The 21,279-nt window shown below is 41.8% G+C and overlaps 1 protein-coding gene and 1 pseudogene across 1 annotated transcript in view; both read right to left on the reverse strand.

The window, feature by feature from the left end:
- Positions 1 to 345: 345 nt before the first annotated feature.
- The window catches only part of HTR2A (5-hydroxytryptamine receptor 2A), a 113,178-nt gene continuing 92,244 nt past the window's right edge, over positions 346 to 21,279 (reverse strand). The window contains exon 4 of the mRNA XM_036301232.1: positions 346 to 2,259. Within this exon, the coding sequence (XP_036157125.1) occupies positions 1,460 to 2,259 (800 nt within the window). The 3' untranslated portion in view covers positions 346 to 1,459. The remainder of the gene's footprint in view (positions 2,260 to 21,279) is intronic.
- Positions 9,116 to 10,857, reverse strand: LOC118649664 (annotated as a pseudogene).

Here is a 21,279-nt window from a genome sequence, read left to right on the forward strand (position 1 = left end):
CTGCGGACTGAAGGGTCCCGGGTTCGATTCCAGTCAAGGGCATGTGCCTGGGTTGCGGGCATATCCCCAGTGGGAGATGTGCAGGAGGCAGCTGATCGATGTTTCTCGCTCATCGATGTTTCTGACTCTCTATCTCTCTCTCCCTTCCTCTCTTTAAAAAATCAATAAAATATATTTAAAAAAAAAAAATATGTTTAAATAGTGAGGAAATCCCTTTAAAAAAAAAAAAAAAAAAAAAAAAAAAAAAAGCTTGGTGAGGCCTGAGCACAGTGGAAGTCCTTCTCCTTGAGTTGGACTTGCCCGCCTGGTCCCCCAATATTTCCAAATTATCTCATGTCTTTTCTCTTTTATTTGTGTGCGGCTCCTCTTCCAGACCCGAACCCTGAACCACGCAGGACGTGGAGGGAAACACGACATAGATTGATTGCCCTGAAAGCATCAGTTTACCTGATTGATGGGTACCCATAGGAAAGACATCTGCATTTTACAGAGAAGTCTAAGACTGTTGCTGTCAGTAGCCAAAAACCTGAGTCTATTCCTCAGTGCTGACACAGTTACATCAACACTACTTAGTGCTCTAAGAGAGCATGCATGATGCAGTCATAAGAAGCAAGTTACTAAACGCCTCTATGATGCCATTTAGGAGAAGCAATTTTTAGAAATGTATTTGGTAATGTTAAATTATCCTTTTGATAGGATGGGTAGTAGAACAAACACTAAACAAGACCACATTTTAAATTCAGAGTAAAACACAGGTAGTAGAAGAGAAAGCAGCAATAGTTATGAAATAATTTTACTAGTAAAATCTTTTTCATTTCTGAGAAGAATTAACCTGAAATTCAGCAGATGACAGCAACTTTGTGAATATTTCAAAGTGGCATCTATGAAAAAGTTGTCAAGTATTTCATTTAATTATCTTAGCAATATCAACTTCATAACACTGTTCTTAATGCCTCATTTTTGTTGTTGTTACAAATATGTATTATGGTAAGTTTTAAAGAGAATTGTTCTGTAAGAGACCATTATATTCAATCAACTTTTCACTATCTATAGCTATTTTTATTCACAGCGGTAAGTAGCCAACCTCTGCCATCAATTAACAACATAGTAGCAAGGTTTCCACTTGAAAATAAAGTTAATTTAGATTTATTTGTAGCCTCATTATAATTATACAATAAAAGCTAATTATTTTAAAGACATATCATTTACAATGTTAAAAATAAGTATCATAAAACTACAGCTTGAAATGCTGTCAGAACATTTTTGAAGTGCACATTTTGTGGCATTTAACCCTGCTTTTAACTGATGGAATAAAATGAGGCATCTAGATATTATTGTTGGTTTTAATAAACCCGCCTAATTTTTTCCAGTCTCTCTATTATCTTTTCTTTTCTTTTTTTTCCAGATAGGTGAAAACTTGTTCAGTGTGTGCTCCGTGGTTGCCAAGGCAACTAGTCTATCACACACAGCTAACCTTTTCATTCACTGGGTTGATATTGCCTGTAGGAGCATATTCTGCATTTTGTTTTCCTAGAGGAATCATAGTGCAGTCATTACCTGTCACTTTGGCATCTTTCTTTGAATTCTTTTTCTGTCCCTTTTGGAGTTGACTAGATTTGTAGGCTAAGGCTGGGATAGTGTTCACTAAAATTAACTGCAATGGTTTTTTATTTTCCTTGTACTGACACTGAATGTACCGTGAAAAGGCTGACCTGTAAGTCTTGTTGAACAGGGTGTACACCAGTGGGTTCACTGCTGAAGAGAGGTAACCGATCCAAACGAACACATTGAGCAGGGCTGCTATGACATCCTCGTTACAGGACTCTTTGCAGATGACGGCCATTATGTTCGTGATGAAGAAGGGGCACCACATGACCACAAACAGAAAAAACACGATACCCAGCACCTTGCAAGCCTTTTGCTCATTGCTGATGGACTGCATAGTCCTCCTGCCATGGGCCCCTGGCTCCCTGTGAATGGACCGCTGGAAGAGCTTTTCTGAAGACAGGGAACTCTGAGGAAGAAAGCTGAAAGAAGCTAATTTGGCCCGTGTGTCAAGATCACCCCCACACAAAGTAGCTTCTTTCTGGAGTGACTTGATAGTTAGAAAGTAGGTGATCACCATGATGGTTAAGGGGATGAAAAATGACACGAAGGAGCCGATCAGGACAAAGTTATCGTCTGCGAGTAAGCAACTCCCTTCCTTAAAGACCTTGGAATCATCCTGTAGTCCAAAGACTGGGATTGGCATTGATATACCTGGAATTAGACAGAAAATGAAAAGTGATTATTAAGGAATTGAGTACACGAAGGCAAGAGTGTTGATACATAATGGTGATCGTGCAAAGGATTTTATATCAAAATTATTTAAAAGCTTAATATATATTTTCAGTGACAATTTAAAATTCCCTTGGAATTATTTCCCTTGGACTTAAAATTCTTTTGAAATTACTTTATATCAACATTGCTTAAAAGCTTATATATACTTTCAAAGAAAATTTGAATTTCTCTTGAACTTATAGATATTAATTTTTATATAGTAACTGTATATTATATACTATGTAATTATAACATTTAATTCTAATATATAGTTATATCCTATATAATAATAGACAAACGTGGTAATTAACCATAGCTCCGACACGCTTCCCATTGGCTAATCAGGGCGATATGCAAATTAACTGTCAACCAAGATGGCGGCCGGCAGTCAGGCAGCTGAAGCGAACAGGAGGCTTGCTTGCTACAGTGATGGAGGAAGCCAAGGTTCCCTGCCTACCGCTGCCAGCCTCTGAGCTGCAACTCTAAGAAACAATGTTGCAATTATAGAAGTTAAACAAAACCCAGAAACCTGCTTTCGGCCAGCCGGGCTTCAGACAGCAGGATCGCAACAATGTTCCAATTATAGAATCCAAACAAACCCAGATCCCTGCTTTCAGCAGCCGAGGTCTCAGAGCTGCAGCCGGGCCTCAGAGCTAAAGCCAACTCTCAGCTCCAGTGACAGCCATAGAAGGTGAAGAAATTGAAGCAGTCATCAAAAAGCTTCCAGCAAACAAAAGCCCAGGACCAGATGGCTTCACAGGGGAGTTTTACCAAACATTCAAGGAAGAACTAAAACCTATCCTCCTCAGACTACTACAAAAAATCCAATAGGAGGGAACACTTCCAAGTTCATTCTATGAAGCCAGCATCACCCTAATACCAAAACCAGATAAAGACAATACAATGAAAGAGAATTATAGGCCAATATCCCTCATGAACATAGATGCCAAAATCCTCAACAAAATCCTAGCAAATCGGATCCAAAAAGGTCATACATCATGACCAAGTAGGATTTATCCCAGGGATGCAAGGATGGTACAATATCTGCAAATCAATAAATGTGATACAATCACATAAACAAATTGAGAGAAAAAAACCACATAGTCATATCAATTGATGCGGAAAAAGCATTTGACAAAATCAAACGCCCTTTGTTGATAAAAACTCTCAGCAAGATAGGAATTGAGGGATCATACCTCAACATAATAAAAGCCATATATAACAAACGCACAGCCAACATCATAATCAATGGACAAAAACTAAAACCATTCCCCCTACAAACAGGAACAAGACAGGGATGCCCCCTCTCACCACTCTTGTTCAACATAGTACTGGAAGTACTAGCCATTGCGATCAGACACGAAGAAGAAATAAAAGGCATCCAGATTGGAAAAGAAGAAGTAAAACTGTCCTTATTTGCAGATGACATGATACTGTACATAGAGAACCCTAAAGACTCCATCAAAAAATTATTAGACTTAATAAATGAATTCGGCAATGTAGCAGGATACAAAATTAATGCTAAGAAATCCATGGCATTTCTTTACACCAATAGTGAACTTACAGAAAGTGAAACTACAAAAGCAATCCCATTTACCATTGCACCAAAAAAAATTAAAATACCTAGGAATAAACTTAAACTAAGGAGGTAAAAGACTTATATGCCAAAAACTAAAGGACACTGAAAAAAGAGATAGAGGAAGACATAAACAGATGGAAGAACATACCGTGTCCATGGATTGGTAGAATCAACATCATCAAAATGTCCATACTACTCAAAGCAATCTATAGATTCAATGCAATCCCCATTAAATTACCAACGGCATATTTCACAAATCTAGAACGAACGTTCCAAAAATTCATCTGGAATAAAAAAAAGACCCCGAATAGCTGCAGCAATCCTGAGAAAGAAGAACAAAGTAGGTGGGATCTCAATACCAGATATAAAACTGTATTACAAAGCCACTGTTCTTAAAACAGCTTGGTATTGGCACAAGATGGAATAGAATAGAGATCCCAGAAATCGACCCAAACCACTATGCCCAATTAATATTTAACAAAGGAGGCAAGAGCATACAATGGAGTCAAGACAGTCTCTTCAATAAATGGTGTTGGGAAAATTGGACAGATACATGCAAAAAGATGAAAATAGACCACCAACTCACACCATACACAAAAATAAACTCAAAATGGATAAAAGACTTAAACGTAAGATGGGAAACCATAAAAATACTAGAGGAATCCACAGGCAGCGAAATTGCAAACATATGCCGAAGGAATTTCTTCTCTGATAATGCTCCTAGGGCAATGGAAACTAAAGAGAAAATAAACAAATGGGACTACATCAAAATAAAAAGCTTTTGCACAGCAAAGGAAACCATCAACAAAACAACAAGAAGACCCACTACATGAGAGAACATATTTGCCAATGATACCACCGATAAGGGTTTGATTTCCAACATTTACAGGGATCTCATGAAACTTAACAAAAGGAAGATAAACAATCCAGTAAAAAAATGGGCAACGGACCTAGATAGACACTTTTCGAAAGAGGACATACAGAAGGCCGAAAGACATATGAAAACATGCTCAAAGTCACTAATTATACAAGAGATGCAAATCAAAACGACAATGCGTTATCATCTCACACCTGTCAGAATGGCTATCATCAACAAATCAACAAACAACAAGTGTTGGAGAGGATGTGGAGAAGAAGGAACCCTTCTGCACTGCTGGTGGGAATGCAGACTGGTGCAGCCATTGTGGAGAACAGTATGGAGCTACCTCAAAAAACTAAAAATGGAACTCCCATTTGACCCAGTGGTCCCACTACTAGGAAAATATCCCAAGAAACCAGAAACGCCAATTAGAAAGGATATATGCACCCATATGTTCATAGCAGCACAATTCACCATAGCTAAGATTTGGAAACAGCCTAAGTGCCCATCAGCAGATGAGTGGATTAGAAAACTGTGGTACATATACACAATGGAATGCTATGCTGCGGTAAAAAAAAAAGGAACTCTTGCCTTTTGCAACAGCAGGGATGGAACTGGAGAGCATTATGCTAAGTGAAATAAGCCAGTCAGAGAAAGATAAATACCACATGATCTCACTCATTTGTGGATTATAGAGAACAACATAGACTGATGAAAAGGGACAGATCCAAAGACTGAGAAACAGCGATCAGGCTATCAATCCCCAGAAGGAAAGTAGGGGAGGGTGGGGGTAAGGGGAAGAGATCAACGGAAGGACTAGTATACATGTATATAAGCCAAACCAATGGACATGGACAACAGGGGGATGGGAGCATGAGTGTGTGGGGCGGGGGGTGGGGAGGGGGAGGTTGGGGGTTAATGGGGGGGATGAGGACACATTTGTAATACCTTAACTAATAATAATAAAAAAAAAAAACAAAAAAAAAAGAAAAAAAGAAAAAAAGGAGAAGTTGGGAGCTTCAGTCACCTGCCAGCCTGAAAACAGCCCTCAGCCCCTCACCCAGACTGGCCAGGCACCCCAGTGGGGATCCCCACCCTGAAGGGGGTGCGGTCAGCCTAAAAAGGGCCCTCAGCCCCTCACCCAGACTGGCCAGGCACCCCAGTGGGGACCCCCACCCTGAAGCAACAAGATGGCAGCTAATTTGCATACTGAAGTCGGGCGGCAGCGGGCAAGGCTGTCCGCGGTCCAGTCCGGGACCAGATCTGTGACCCTGCCGGGTGGGGGGCAGCGCTTGAGGCTGTCCGCGGTCCTGGGACCCAGATCTGTGACCCTTCCTGGTGGGGCAGCAGCTCGCACAGGGGCGGATCGGCCGAGGTTGGGCAGGGCAGGACACCTGGCTTCCACGCAGCCCCAGTCACTCTGGGCAGGTGAGCAGCGCAGAGAGCCCTGGACAGGGGAGGCAGGCCAGCAGAGGGCGGTCTGTACTCCCCACATGGCGGTGGTGACAGCTGTGAGGCGCCAAGCGGAGCCTGCAGACTGAGCTGAAGTAGCGCCTGCAGGCCATCAGCACCCAGGAGTGGCTGCCCAAGAGCCGCCTCCTGGCCCAGAAGGTGCAGGACCGCAGGGACAGCCACCATGGCGGGCCAGACTGATGTCCTCCTGGCCGCACCATGGGGGTTTGCGGATCTGCAAAGCCAGAGGCCTCCAGTGTGCACATCCCCCCCTGGCGTGCAAACATCCCCCAGCACACTGTCACCCTCCCACGTCTGCAACAGTTGCAAACCAAGGTGTGCACAAGTTCCCCCCCGCCTCTCCACCGCACTTCCATCAACCCGGCATACCTAACACCCCCACAGGATGTGCACACATCCCCTCTGATGCGCTCACGTCCTTTGGAGAGTGTCTGGGTGTTCTGGGTGCTGAGGTGACAGTGAGAGGGCGCCTGTGAGATGACAGTGAGAGGGCGGAGTGGTGATGCCCTGTTCCTACGGAGGCCAGTACAGCTAGAAGATCACCTCTGGGGGGTTAATGCAGGTGCTGAGGCAGGAGCAGGTGCAGACAGACACACCTGGTGGGCATGGGCGGCCCTCGCTGAGGTGCCTTCGGTCAGCGTTCAAGATCAAGAACCCAGAGGTGGAGAGGAATTCCGTTCTCTCAGTGAAACAGTGGGATAGTCGGGGCGACTGTAGAGGAGGAATTTGCACTTTGGGTTCCAGCACCCATGAGCGAAGGCTGCCCTGACTGAGTCTCACTTGCTTGGGGCCTAGCGCACTTCTTCCGGGCAGCGGGTGACAGGACCTACTTTTCCGAATTAATGAGAGAAAATGTTGATTCTCCTGCTGCCCACGAAGGTGGAAAGTGAAGTGGGGAGATATGTGGGGAGTGAGCGAGGTTCCCTGTCTGGGGGTTCCAAATCTGCTGTTGGTTTCTTTCACCACTGAGTAGAGATATACAGGGTGTCCCCCCAAAATGTATACACACTTTGAATGCCTACTAATTCCAATGGTTTTAAGCATAAGAAAGAAACAACAATGGAGCTGTTATCTGTTAAAAGTGTGGGCACAAACAGGTAGTTGGACATTCCCTGAGGGGTCTCAGATTGGAGAGGGTGAAGGCCAGACTGAGGGGCCCCTTTCGCCCCCCCCACCCCAGTGCATGAATTTCATGCACTGGGCTACTAGTATTAATTATAATACATATATACTAATATATAATATATTTTGACTACACATAATATAATATATAGTTTCTTATACTTATACTAGAGGCCTGATGCACAAAAATTCGTGCAAGAGTAGGCTTTCCTTCCCCTGGCTGCTGGCACCAGCTTCCTTCCAGCACCCGGGACCCAGGCTGCTTCCCTCCTCCAGCCGCGGGCAGGTCCCCGGGACCTGGGCTGGCTTTCCTCCAAACCCAGCTTTGTCGGGAAGGATGTCCGTAAGACATCCGGTCTAATTAGTATATTACCCTTTTATTATTATAGACTAGAGGCCCAGTGCATGAAATTTGTGCACTGGGCTGGGGGTGGGGGGCGTGCTCAGCCTGGCCTGTGCCCTCTCACAGTCCAGGACTCACTGGGGATAGGGCTTAAGCTGAAACTCAGACATCCCTCTCGCAGTCGGGGCTCTCACAGACCAGGACCCCTTGCTCCTTACTGCCTGCCTGCTGTGGAGGCAGGAGAGGCTCATGCCACTTCTGCTGTGCTCACCAGCCATGAGCCCGGCTTCTGGCTGAGCAGGGGCAGGGGAAGGGGGAGAGTGTGGCTCAACCAGAGCCTGGCTCACTGCTTCTTAGCACTGGCCCTCCCCCCGACCTACTGGTGGGGGCGCGATCTGGGGCCAGGCAGGCTGGGAGAGGGGCTGTGGGAGGTTGAGGCACTGTGGTCACACCCTTTCCAGCCTCTGCAGAGGCTCTGGGATTGTGCAGCCCCCTCTCCCGCCGCCTCTGCAGAAGATGGGGCTGTGGCACTGGGACCGGGACCCCAGGACTCTGGACTGCACTGTGGCCTCTGGGGAAGCAGGGGCCATGGTGCTGGGACTGGGACCCCAGGACTGTACCGAGGCCTCTTCTGCCACCTCTGTGGGAGGCAACCAGGACTATCAGGGGAAGGCACTGCCCCCATCACCCTGCTGCTGCTGCCACTGCTGGCCACCATTGCTGTGTGCCCTCGTTCGGCCCTCACAGCCACTGCGGCTTTGTCTGGAAGGAGTTCCAGATGTCTGGAAGAGGTCTGGTCTATCTGGTCTAATTAGCATATTACCCTTTTATTAGTATAGATGTTATATTGTCCTATATAATCCTTTAGCTATAAAGAACAATAAGTCAAGCTTTAATATTTCATGCTATATTTTTTTCTGATCATATTATACTTATTAATTGAAGAAAATACACAGAGAAAAAGAAAAAAATAAAATGGACCAATAACACCACCACCCAGAGATAATCACCATTAACAATATAATGTTGTTTATTTTATTTTATTTATTTAGTGGAGGCACAGTGCACAAAATTCATGCATGGGTGGGGTCCCTAGGCCTGGCCAGTCATCAGGGCTGATCAGGGCCTTCCGGGGGAAGGGACCAGGGAGGTTGACTGTGGGAGCACACTGACCACCAGGGGGCAGCTGTTGCATTGAACGTCTGCCCCTGGTGTCAGTGCATGTCATAGCGACTGGCTGTTTCAGTCATTCTGGCGTTCTGGTCACTTAGGCTTTTATATGTATAGATTTTTCATGCCATGGGTTTATTTACAAGCACATCAAGTATGTTGAGTTCAACAGTCTGACCCATTTTTCAAAGAGACTGCACCTCTTAAACTGCTCCTCTTTATATCTGTTTTATGGATCAACTAAAACACTTTATTTCTTAAGTAGTTAGTGTCTTACTATAAAGAAAGGTGCAGCAAATCCAGATTCAAAATATGTAGTGATTATAACTAGTAACTTGCTTTCCACTGAAAATGGCAAGTTCTTTTCTGGGTCCTCATAGTGATGCCTGCAACCACAGAGATTGTGAACTGCCAAATGCTCTGTCCCAGTAGAATGTTGTTGGGAGCTCTGCAAAAGACTCAGAGACTGAAGGCGGAGAAAATGGCAGTATCACATCAAGTCCTTTTTTTTTCACCACGATGTTGTTTATTTTACACACACACACACACACACACACACACACACACACACACACACACACCATGCACACATTTTATAAAACTATAAACATATTTTCTTTTAAGAAAATTTTAAAAATAAAAATAAAGAAAGGCAGCAATGAATAATGAAAAATAATATGTATGCTTGCCAGGAAGGGATACACATTTTGTGTAGTTTCTTTTTCTATTTATGTGCATATGTAAATATATATGTACATGCAGTATCTTATGTATAACTTTGGATCTTATTCCATTTAACATTTTTAAAGTATTTTTTCAGAATATGATTTTCTAATGTGAATTTAAAGTAACTTTAACCAATTTTTATTCTTTTTTGAAAAGCTTTTTATTATAGAAAAAGTGTAATATATGGCAAAACAAAATAAAACCTAGCACATGAAAACCATTACCCAGCTTCAATAATGATCAACTCAAGGACAATTCTGTTTTACCCACACCCCTACCTGCTGTACCCTCCTCCCCCAATGTTATTTTGAAGCCAATCCCAGATATCGTATAATTCAATCTCTAAATATTTTACATATATATATATATATATATATTAAAAACCCTAATATTATCACAATACCATTCCCACTCCTAAATAGAATTTTAATATTTTCTTAATATAATTAAATATAGAATCAGTTTTCAAATTTCCTGTAAGGTTATTATATATTCTTTAGTAATAGAATATTCATAAGGGTGTACTACAAAGGAATAAGCAGCCACAGACTTTTCTTTTATTGACAAATACAAGAGTTAGGTACAGAATGAGACAATACATGGGAACATGAGCCTATGGTCAGTTGCTCTGTCACTCAAATTTGGGGAACCTCTCTCAGGCACAGGAGTAGGCAGAGTAGGTAAAAGCAACACTTTTCCTCTCATCATGCTAATTTCTCCCCCATTATATAGTACCTCATTAATGGGAGATTCAGCTGGCCACCACCACCTTGTGCAGTTTGGGGAAAGTGGGAGAGTCTTTCTCTACTGGCTTGGGAAAGGCCAAGGCATTCATGTGACTGCCACAAAGGAAGAAACAGGGTGATAGGGAAGAAAAGGAGACATGAATAAAAAACCCTGTATAACTTGGTTTAAGGTTGCTTCATTTGTGAAAGGGTAGATACCATAGGGGCACCCTGGGAGAAAGTCAGTACAAAGTTTCTTTCTAGTGCCTGCCCAGGTTTTCAGCTCCCTCAGAAATGTATAACAGGCAGTGTCACAGCTTCTGATCCAAACTCTTTAGAGTTTAATAAGTGGTCACAATCCAGCCAAGAACACAGGTTCATTCCAGAGTTGGGGACAACTACTTGCTTGACTCTTGTTATCCATCTAGTAAAACTTTTGTTGAGGGTCTATAATCTAATTTGTGCATACATAGAACAGAGCTAAGTTCCATCCAACTATAGATCCAACTGTCCTAACCTCATATCACCTCATAGTTGCCATTCTTGCCAGGAGATAACATTAGCTTGAGTTAAAGTAATGCTTAACACAAATCTTTCTCAGTAACTTTTTACAGTATCTTCCTAGACTTAATGGACAATATTTTTCACTTGTCTATGCAAAGCCATCCCAGTATTCTTGGAAGGTGGAGATAAATGACATCAGAACTGCTCTCATGGACACTAGTGTGGTTAATGACCCTCACCTCCATTTCTCTATGTCCCTGGCCTGTTGTTGGGAACATTCTATGGGCCAAGAAGAGATGGAAGAATGATGGCTCCAAGAGGAACATCCTCTGAAACTCTTTTTCTTAAAAAAAAAATGTATTTTTATTGATTTCAGAGAGGAATGGAGAGGGAGAGAGAATCATTGATCATCTGCCTCCCCCACACTCCCTACTGGGGATCCAGCCCGCAACCTGTGCATGTGCCCTTGAATGGAATCGAACCTAGGACCCTTCATTCTGCAGGCTTGATGCTCTATTCACTGAGCCAAGCCCTGCTCAAGGATCCTCTGAAACTCTTGATACACACCAGTTCTATTTAGCCTTCAGAAAAATCTTATTCTATTTTATTCAATTATAGTTTACATTCAATATTATTTTGTATTAGTTTCAGGTGTACAGCATAGTGATTAGATAATCATATATTTAACAAAGTGTTCCCCTTGGTAAGTCTAGAATTTACCTAGTACCATACATAGTTATTAGAATACTAGAGGCCCAATGTACAAAATTCCTGCAAGAGTAGGCCTTCCCCCACCTGCTGGCACCAGCTTCCCTCTGGCACCTGGGACCCAGCTTCCCTCTGGCCACCAGCAGGCACCTGGGACCCTGGCTTCCCTCATAGACCTGGCTTTGTCCAGAAGGTTGTCTGGAAGGACGTCCGGAAGGACCACGGGTCTAATTAGCATATTAAGCTTTTATTATTATAGACTAGAGGCCTGGAGCACAAAATTTGTGCGGGGGGGGGGGGTCCCCTCAGCCCAGCCTGCACCCTCTCCAATCCGGGACCCCTCGGGGGATGTCCGACTGCTGGTTTAGGCCTGATCCTGGGGATCGGGCCTAAACTGGCAGTCAGACATCCCTCTCACAATCCTGGACTGCTGGCTCCTAACCGCTCACCTGCCTGCCGGCCTGATCACCCTTCACTGCCCCACCGCCGGCCTGGTCGCCCCTAATTGCCCACCCCCCACCAATGTGGTCACCCCTAACTGCCCCCCCCAGCCATCCTGGTCACCCCCAACTGCCCCCCCCACCAGCCTGGTTGCCCCTGTCGCCCCTAACTGGCCTGGTTGCCCCCAACTCCCCCCCCCCCCCGCTGGCCTGGTCATCCCCAACTGCCCCCCCCCACCAGCCTGGTTGCCCCTAACTGTCGCCCCTAACTGGCCTGGTTGCCCCCAACTTCCCCCCCCCCCAGCTGGCCTGGTCATCCCCAACTGCCACCCCCCCCCCCCCACCAGCCTGGTTGCCCCTTACTGCCTTCCCTGCCGGCCTGGTTGCCCCACGCAGCCTGCTGTCCAGTTGTTTGGTCATCCCTCACTGCCCCCCCTGCCGGCCTGGTCACCCCACGCAGCCTGGTGTTTGGTCGTCTGTCTGGTTGTTTTGGTCGTGATGGCCCCTGGCTTTTTATATATTAGGATTATTGCCCTAGCTTGTTTGGCTCAGTGGATAGAGTGTTGACCTGTGGACTGAAGGGTCCTGGGTTTGATTCCAGTCAAGGGCACATGCCCGGGTTGCAGACATGATCCCCAGTAGGGGGCATACAGGAGGCAGCCAATCAATGATTCCCACTCATCATTGATGTTTCTATCTCTCTCTCCCTCTCCCTTCCTCTCTGCAATCAATAAAAATATATTTAAAACAAAAAAGAATATTATTGACTATATTTCCTATGCCGTACTTTACATCCCTTATGGCTATTTTGTAACTACCCACTTGTACTTCTTAATCCCTCATCTTTTACATCCAACCCCTTAACCCCTCCTCACTCTGGCAACCGTCAGTCTGATCTCTGTAACTATGAGTCTGTTTCAATTTAGTTTGTTCATTTACTTTATTCTTTAGATCCCACATATAAATGAAATCATATAGTATTTGTCTTTATCTGATTGACTTATTTCATATAGCCAATACCATCTAGGTCCATCCATGTTGTTGCTGATGGTAAGATTTTATTATTTTTTATGGCTGAGTAATATTCCATTGTACATATGTACCACAACTTTTTTTTTTTTATCCACTTGTCTATTGATGGGCACTTGGGTTGCTTCCATATCTTGGCTGTTGTGAATAATGATGCAATGAACATAGAGGTAGCCTTCAGGAAACTCTTGATCATAAAAGTTAAGACATGATTTCTAAGAAGAATGTTTTGTTTTTCAAGTGTTTGAACATATAACTGTTAAAGGTGTTTCCTGTACTCATCTACAAGGTCTTTGTTTCACAGTGTAGTTGTTCATTGATTAAAATAGATGATTTGGAGTAAAACAGACCTGGATTTGAGTCTTGGCCCTGGTTCTTTGCTCCTGGGCCAGTGACTTCACCCCTGGAGGCCTCAGTGCCTCATCTATCACCACTAATGTGGTGAGGTTAAACAAATTAAATACACAGAGACCTAGAACAGTGATTAGTTCAGAAAGATTATTCTCCCAATGAGAATAGCATTCTCTATAGAATTTGTCAGATTGAATAGATTAACTTCATTTTTTCTAATTTTGTTCTATTTCACTTTGTTTGTATATGCTAGTTTTTAATATATAATATATCTTAAACCAAAAGAAGCTAAAAAGCATTTTGGCTATTGGCCACACAGTTAATAATGATGTAATTATTAACTTCTGCCAGGGTGACAAAGGGACTCAATTAATTTAATTTTGTATAGCTTGAACTGTTGATTGCTTTTCAAATGTGATAAATTGTAGCCATTGCTATTAGTCATGATACACATAAACAAAATATCAACTGTTCAAAAAAGTTGTATTATTTTGTCATTAAACTCTTGAGTGTGTACCTTGAGAGCTTTTTTCCATCTTTGCTTGTGACCTGGTGATTTATATAAGTGGAAATTCTCAATTAAACAGAATATGGGATTACCTAAAACACCAAATTTTTTGATAATTTTAAATTCAGGTAAGTGTTCTTGTTTGGGGAGAATGAACACACACACACACACACACACACACACACACACACACACACACACGCAAACACCCTTCCATAATGGCTCACCTGTGGTCAAAAAGGGAAAGCCTGAGGGAGCCATCTCACTGTAGTAGAGATTCCTCCCTTTGCTGCCTGGGATGAAGAGCCATTTTAAAGTGGATGTGGCAAGAGGGCACAGGCAGCCTGTGTAGAAGGGGGACCCTGATTTGGAGGGGGAGAATCAACTGATTAGGTCTTTCAATGGCCCATTCCTCTTTATGTATAACAAAAATATCCTAAATACTCTCATACACCATTCTTTTTCAGAGCCTCCCTCATAAGAGCGGTCAGCAAGGTTTTGTGAAAAGAATAAGTAGATAGTTAAAGCAATACTCTATAAAGGATGGTAAGAAATTTTACATCAAAGAATTAAAACTCTTAGATAGGCTTTCTGGGTATAATAAACAGTTCAAAAACACTGAAAGATGACCTCACTGGCTTATATCCAACGTTATGGTCATAGCCATTTTCAGTGCATTGATTTTCTGGATGTTTTATTTGATAATAGCTGCTTTGGGAGACCTGATATTTCTCACTTGAAATTTCTGCATATAAAGCATTTTTTTTATGAACAAACAGAAAGTAGCTTGAACTATGTGACTCTGCATTTTGTTTAATACACTTTTTCTGATGAGTGGAAAACAGCAATCAAAATTCAATATCTGTAGTGGACCCTCCATACACATTTTAATTTCTCTTTATTGCAACTCAGACAATGAAATGAATGCGAATAAGAAACTTAGAAACACATAGGCCTTGGCTGGTGACTTTCTTTTAGGGTAGCCCTGCTTACTCTTTGCACATAAATTAGTTTGCACCTCTGGTAAATATCTTGCCACAGTCTGGGTAAATGGCCTTAACTCTGAAGAACTGTGAAAGATAAGCTTTATTCCTTTTTTAAAAAATTAGCAATTAGTTTACTGATAGTTGATTATTAACTTCCTTGATCCAGTCACTCAGTGAGTGAGCAACTATATATTGAAACCTTATTCCATGATGGATACTGTTTATTGTATTTTGGCCAACCTAATTTTTCTAGTTCTGGTTTGCTTTAGGAAAACTTTAAAAAAAAAATCTATTACTATTGAAAGTATTACATATGTCCCTATCTCCCCCCCCCCCCGCCCCCACTGACTCCATTAGTCCTCCCCTGCCCTCTGCCTCAGGCCTTCACCACCCCATTGACTGTGTCCATGGGTTATGCATATACGCATACAAGTTCTTTGGTTGATCTCTTCCATTCCACATACCCACCCTCTCCTGCCTTACCTCTGCGATTTGATAGTATGGTCCATGCTTCTAGGTCTCTGGATCTATTTTGTTCATCAGTTTATTTTGCTCTTTAGATTCCACATATGAGTGAGAGAATGTGATACTTGTCTTTCTCTGACTGGCTTATTTCGCTTAGCATAATATTCTCCAGGTCCCTCCATGCTGTCTCAAAGGGTAAGAGAACCTTCTTTCTCACAGCTGCAGAATACTCCATGATGTATATGTACCACAGCTTTTTTACCTACTCATCTAATGATGGGTACTTGTGCTGTTTCCAGATCTTAGCTATTATAAATTGCTCTGTTATGAACATAGGGGTGCATACATTCTTTCTGATTGGTGTTTCGGGTTTCTTAGGATATATTCTTAGAAGTAGGATCACTGGGTCAAATGGCAGTTCCATATTTAATTTTTTGAGGAAACTCCATACTGTTTTCCATAGTGGCTGCACCAGTCTGTATTCCCACCAGCAGTGTACTAGGGTTGCCTTTACTCCACATCCTCACCAGCACTTGTCATTTGTTGATTTGTTGATGGTAGGCATTCTGACAAGTGTGAGGTAATACCTCAGTGTCTGTTTAATTTGCATCTCACTATGAGCATTTTTCATATGTCTCTTGGCCTTCTCTATGTCCACTTTGCAGAGTGTCTATTTAGGTCCTTTGCCCATTTTTTTAATTGGATTGTTTATCTTCCTTTTGTTAAGTTGTATGAGTTCCTTAGATATTTTGGATATAACTCTTTATCAGATGTATCATTGCCAAATATGTCCTCCCATATAGTGGGCTCCCATTACATTTTGTTAATGGTTTCTTTTGCTGTGCAGAAGCGTTTTTTTTTTTAATGTAGTTCCATTTGTTTATTTTTTCCTTAGTTTCTTTTGCCCTAGGAGACATATCCACAAATATATTGCTATGAGAAATATCTGAGATTTTTCTCCTTATGGTTTCTTCTAGGGTTTTTATGGTTTCATGCCTTACATTTAAGTAATTTTATCCATTTTGAGTTTATTCTTTAAAAATAATTTTTATTTTAAAATATGGTTTTATTGATTTCAGAGAGAAAAAGAGGAGAGAGAGATAGAAACATCAATGATAAGAGAGAATCATTGATTGGCTGCCTCATGCACACCCCCTACTGAGGATTGAGCCTGCAACCCAGGCATGTGCCCTTGACTGGAATCGAATCTGGGGCCTTTCAGTCCGCAGGCCAAACCAGCTAGTGCATTTTGAGTTTATTCTTGTGTATGGTTTAAGTTGGGGGTCTAGTTTCATTGTTTGCATTTATCTGTCCAATTTTCCTAGCACCATTTATTGAAGAGACTGTCTTGATTCGACTTTATGCTCTTGCCTCCTTTGTCAAATATTAATTGGGTATAATGGCTTATGTTGATGTCTGGGGTCTCTGTTCTGTTCCATTGATTTATATACCTGTTCTGGTGCCAGAACCAGGCTGTTTTGATTACAGTGGTTTTGTAGTATAGCTTGAAATCTGGTATTGTGATTCCTCCAACTTTGTTTTTCTTTCTCAAGATTCCAGCTGCTATTTGGGTATTTTCTGGTTCCATAAATTTTTGGAGTATTTGTTCTAGATCTGTGAAATATGCCATTAGTACTTTAATAGGGATTGCATTGAATCTATAGATTGCTTTGTGTAGTTAGGATACTTTAATGATGCTAATTCTTTCTATCCATGAACATGGTATATCCCTCCACTTATTTCTATTTTTCTTTTTTCAATGTCCAGTACAAGTACAAGTCTTTTACTACCTTGGTTAAGTTTATGTCTAAGTTTTTCTTCAATGGTAAATGGGATTGCTTGTTTAGTTTCTCTTTCTGAGACTTCATGATCTAATCTAATAAAAGAGAACATGCAAATTGACTGTACCATTGCTATGCCCCAAGCCACGCCCACCAGCCAATCAGAGCGACTATATGCAAATTAATCCAACCAAGATGGCAGCCGTCTGGAGCAAGCAGGAAGCTTGGTTGCCTTGGCGATGGAGGAAGCCAAGCTTCCCACCTACCCTGGCCAGCTGTGGCCTCTGCTAAAGGCAACAAAGTTTCAATTATAGAAGATAAATGAATCCCAGATACCTGCTTCCAGCCAGCCTCCACTGGGAGCTTGGGTGGCTGGGGGCCGTGGGCAGCCTGCAAACAGCCATCAGCCCCTCACCCAGGCTGGCCAGGCACCCCAGGGGGTCCCCCACCCAGAAGGGGCTGTGGCCAGTCTGAAAACAGCCCTCAGCCCCTCACCCAGGCTGGCCAGGCACCCCAGCAGGACCACCACCCTGATCCGGGACACCCTTCAGGGCAAACCAGCCAGCCCCCTCCCATGCACCAGGCATATAATAAAAGGGTAATATGCAAATTGACCCTAACAGCAGAATGACTGGGAATGACTGGTCACTATGACACACACTGACCACCAGGGGGCAGACACTCAATGCAGGAGCTACCCCCTTGTGGTCAGTGCGCTCCCACAGGGGGAGCTCTGCTCATCCACAAGCCAGGCTGACAGCTTCCAGCACAGCAGTGATGGTGGGAGATTCTCCTGCCTCCTCAGCAGCGCTAAGGATGTCCAACTGCAGCTTAGGCCTGGTCCCCGCTGGCAAGTGGACATCCCCTGAGGGCTCCTTGGCTGCCAGAGGGATGTCTGACTGCCAGCTTAGGTCCGATTCCCCCAGGGAGCAGGCCTAAGCCAGCAGGTGGTCATCCCCTGAGGGGTCCCAGACTGCGAGAGGGCACAGGCCGGGCTGAGGGATCCCCCACCCCCCTGAGTGCACAAATTTTTGTGCACCGGGCCTCTAGTGTATATATAAAAGCCTAAGCGACTGTCTGACTGGTAGCTTTGACACAAATTGACCACCAGGGGGCAGACGCTCCAACTGCAACCAGTAGCTATGACACACACCAGGGGGAAGCCACTCAATGGAGGAACTGCTGAGCTGTGGTGACTTGGCAGCTGTGGTTCTCGGGTGACTCATCTAGAATCAGAGAGGAGGGAGCCTGATTCTGGGGTACATCGCCCAAGAACCACCCTCTTGTAATCCAGGACCCCTTAAGGGATGTTGGAGAGCCAGTTTCGGCCTGATCCCCACAGGCCAGGCTGAGGGACCCCACTGGTGCACGAATCTGTGCACTGGGCCTCTAGTGTTAAATAAGAGTGGTGAAAGCGGACATCCTTGTCTTGTTCCTGTTCTTAAGGGAAACACTTCTAGTTTTGCCTGTTGAATATGATGTTGGCTGTAGGTTTGTCATATATAGCCTTTATCATGTTGAGATGTGATCCCTCTATTTCCACTTTGCTGAGAGTTTTTATCAAAAATGGGTGCTTGATTTTGTTGAATGCTTTTTTTTGCATCTATTGATATGATCACATGATTTTTTATCCTTTATTTTATTTATGTGATATATCACATTTATTGATTTGTGAATATTGTATCAGCCTTGAATCCCTGAAATAAATCCCACTTAACCATCATTTATGATCTTTTTAATATATTGCTGGATCCAGTTTGCTAATATTTTGCTGAGAGTTTCAGAATCTATGTTCATTGGTGATATTGGCCTATAATTTTGTTTCTTATAGTGTCTTTATCTGGTTTTAGAATTAGGATGATGCAGGCCTAATAAAATGAGGTTGGGAGTCTTCCTTCCTCTTGAAAGTTTTGGAATAGCTTGAGAAGGATAGGTGTTAGTTCTTCTTTGAATGTTTGGTAAAATTCTCCTGTAAGGACTTTTGTTGTTGGCATTTTTTGATTCCTGTTTCAATTTTATTATATATAATCTCTCTATTCATATTCTCTGCTTCTCACTGATTCAGTTTTGGAAGATTGTGTGCTTCTAGGAATTTTTCTATTTTTTCCAGATTGTCCAATTTGTTGAAATATAGTTCATATTTTCTAACAATCCTTTGTATTTCTTTGGTGTTAGTTATTATTTATCTTTTTCACTTCTGATTTTATTTATTTGGGTCCTTATTTTTTCTTGATAAGTCTGGTTAATGATTTATCAATCTTTGCAAAGAATCAGCTTTTTGGTTTCATTGATTTGCATTGTTTCTTTTAGACTCTATTTTGTTTATGTCTTCTCTGATATTTATAATTTCATTCCTTTTACTCATTTTGGGATTTGTTTTTATTCTTTTTCATGTTTCTTTAAGTGTAAAGTAAAATTGTTAATTTGAGATTTTTCTTGTTTCTTAAGGTCAGCCTATAATACTATGAATTTCCCTCATAGGACTGTTTTTGCAGTGCTCCATAGGTTTTGGGTTGCTGAGTTCTCATTTTCATTTGTTTCAATGTATATTTTTATTTCTTCCTTGATCTCATTGTTAATACATTCATTGTTTATTAACATGTTATTTAACCTCTATACCTTTGTGTGTTTTTCAGTTTTCTTCTTGTGATTGATTTTTAGTTTCATACCATTATGGTCAGAGAAGATAGTTGATATAAATTTAATCTTAAATTTATTGAAACTTTTTTTATGTCCTAACATGCTGACTATCTTAGAAATTATTTCATGTGCACTTGAAAAAAATTATTTATATTGTGCTACTTTGGATAAAATGCTCTAAAGATATCAATTAAATCCATTTGTTCTAGTGTGTCATTTAAGGCCACCGTTTCCTTGTGGATTTTCTGTCTGGGAGATCTATCCATTGATGCCAATGGGGTGTTAAAATTCTATACTATGACTGCATTATTGTCAATCTCTCTATTTATGTCCGTCAAAATTTGCTTTACATATTTAGGTGCTCCTATGTTGGATGCATAAGTGTCCAAGGGTTATATCCTTATTTGATTTTTCCCTTTATCATTATGTAGTATCCTTCTTTGTCTCTTATTACAGCCTTTGTTTTAAAGTCTATTTTGTCAAATATAAGTATTGTTACTCCATCTTTTTAAAATTTCCATTTTCATCTAAGATTTTTATGGTTTCCCATCTTATATTTAAGTCCTTTATCCATTTTGAGTTTATTTTTGTGTATGGTATAAGTTGGTGGTCTAGTTTCATTTTTTTGCAAGTATCTGTCCAATTTTCCCAACACCATTTATTGAAGAGACTGTCTTGATTCCATTGTATGCTCTTGCCTCCTTTGTCAAATATTAATTGAGCATAATGGCTTGTGTCAAAATTTCTGGGTTCTCTGTTCTGTTCCAGTAGTCTATATGTTAGTTCTTGTGTCAGTACTAGGCAGTTTTGAGAAAAGTGGCTTTGTAATATAGTTTGATATCTGGTATTGTGATCCCTCCAAAATTGTTCTTCTTTCTCAAGATTGCTGAAGCTATTCGGGGTCTTTTTTTATTCCAGATGAAGTTTTGGAGAGTTTGTTCTAGATCTTTGAAGTATGCCATTGGTATTTTAATGGGGATTGCATTGAATTTATAGTTCGCTTTGGGTAGTATGGACATTTTAATGATATTGATTCTACCAATCCATGAACATGATGTATTCTTCCATTTGTTCATGTCTTCCTCTCTCTTTTTTAGCATCCTGAAATTTTCTGAGTGCAGGTACCTTACCTTCTTGGTTAAATTTATTCCTAGGTGTCTTAATTTATTTTTCGTTGCAATGGTAAATGGGATTGATTTTTTAGTTTCTCTTTCTGTGAGTTCATTATTGGTGTATAGAAAAGCCATAGACTTATTAATTTTGTATCCTCCTACATTGCCGAATTCATTTATTAAGTCTAGTAGTTTTTTTGATGGAGCCTTTGGAGTTTTCTATGTGCAATATCATGTCATCTGAGAATAAGGACAGTTTTACTTCCTCTTTTTCAATTTGGATGCATTTTATTTCTTCTTCTTGTCTGATCACAATGGCTAGTACTTCCAGTACTGTGTCAAAGCCATAGGCAGCAAAATAGCAGACATTTGTCGTAGCAATATCTTTACTGATACAGCTCCTATGGAAACTAAAGAGAAAATAAACAAATGGGACTAT

Source organism: Myotis myotis, unplaced genomic scaffold (genome assembly GCF_014108235.1).
Source record: "Myotis myotis isolate mMyoMyo1 unplaced genomic scaffold, mMyoMyo1.p scaffold_m19_p_3, whole genome shotgun sequence".
Classification (NCBI taxonomy): domain Eukaryota; kingdom Metazoa; phylum Chordata; class Mammalia; order Chiroptera; family Vespertilionidae; genus Myotis; species Myotis myotis.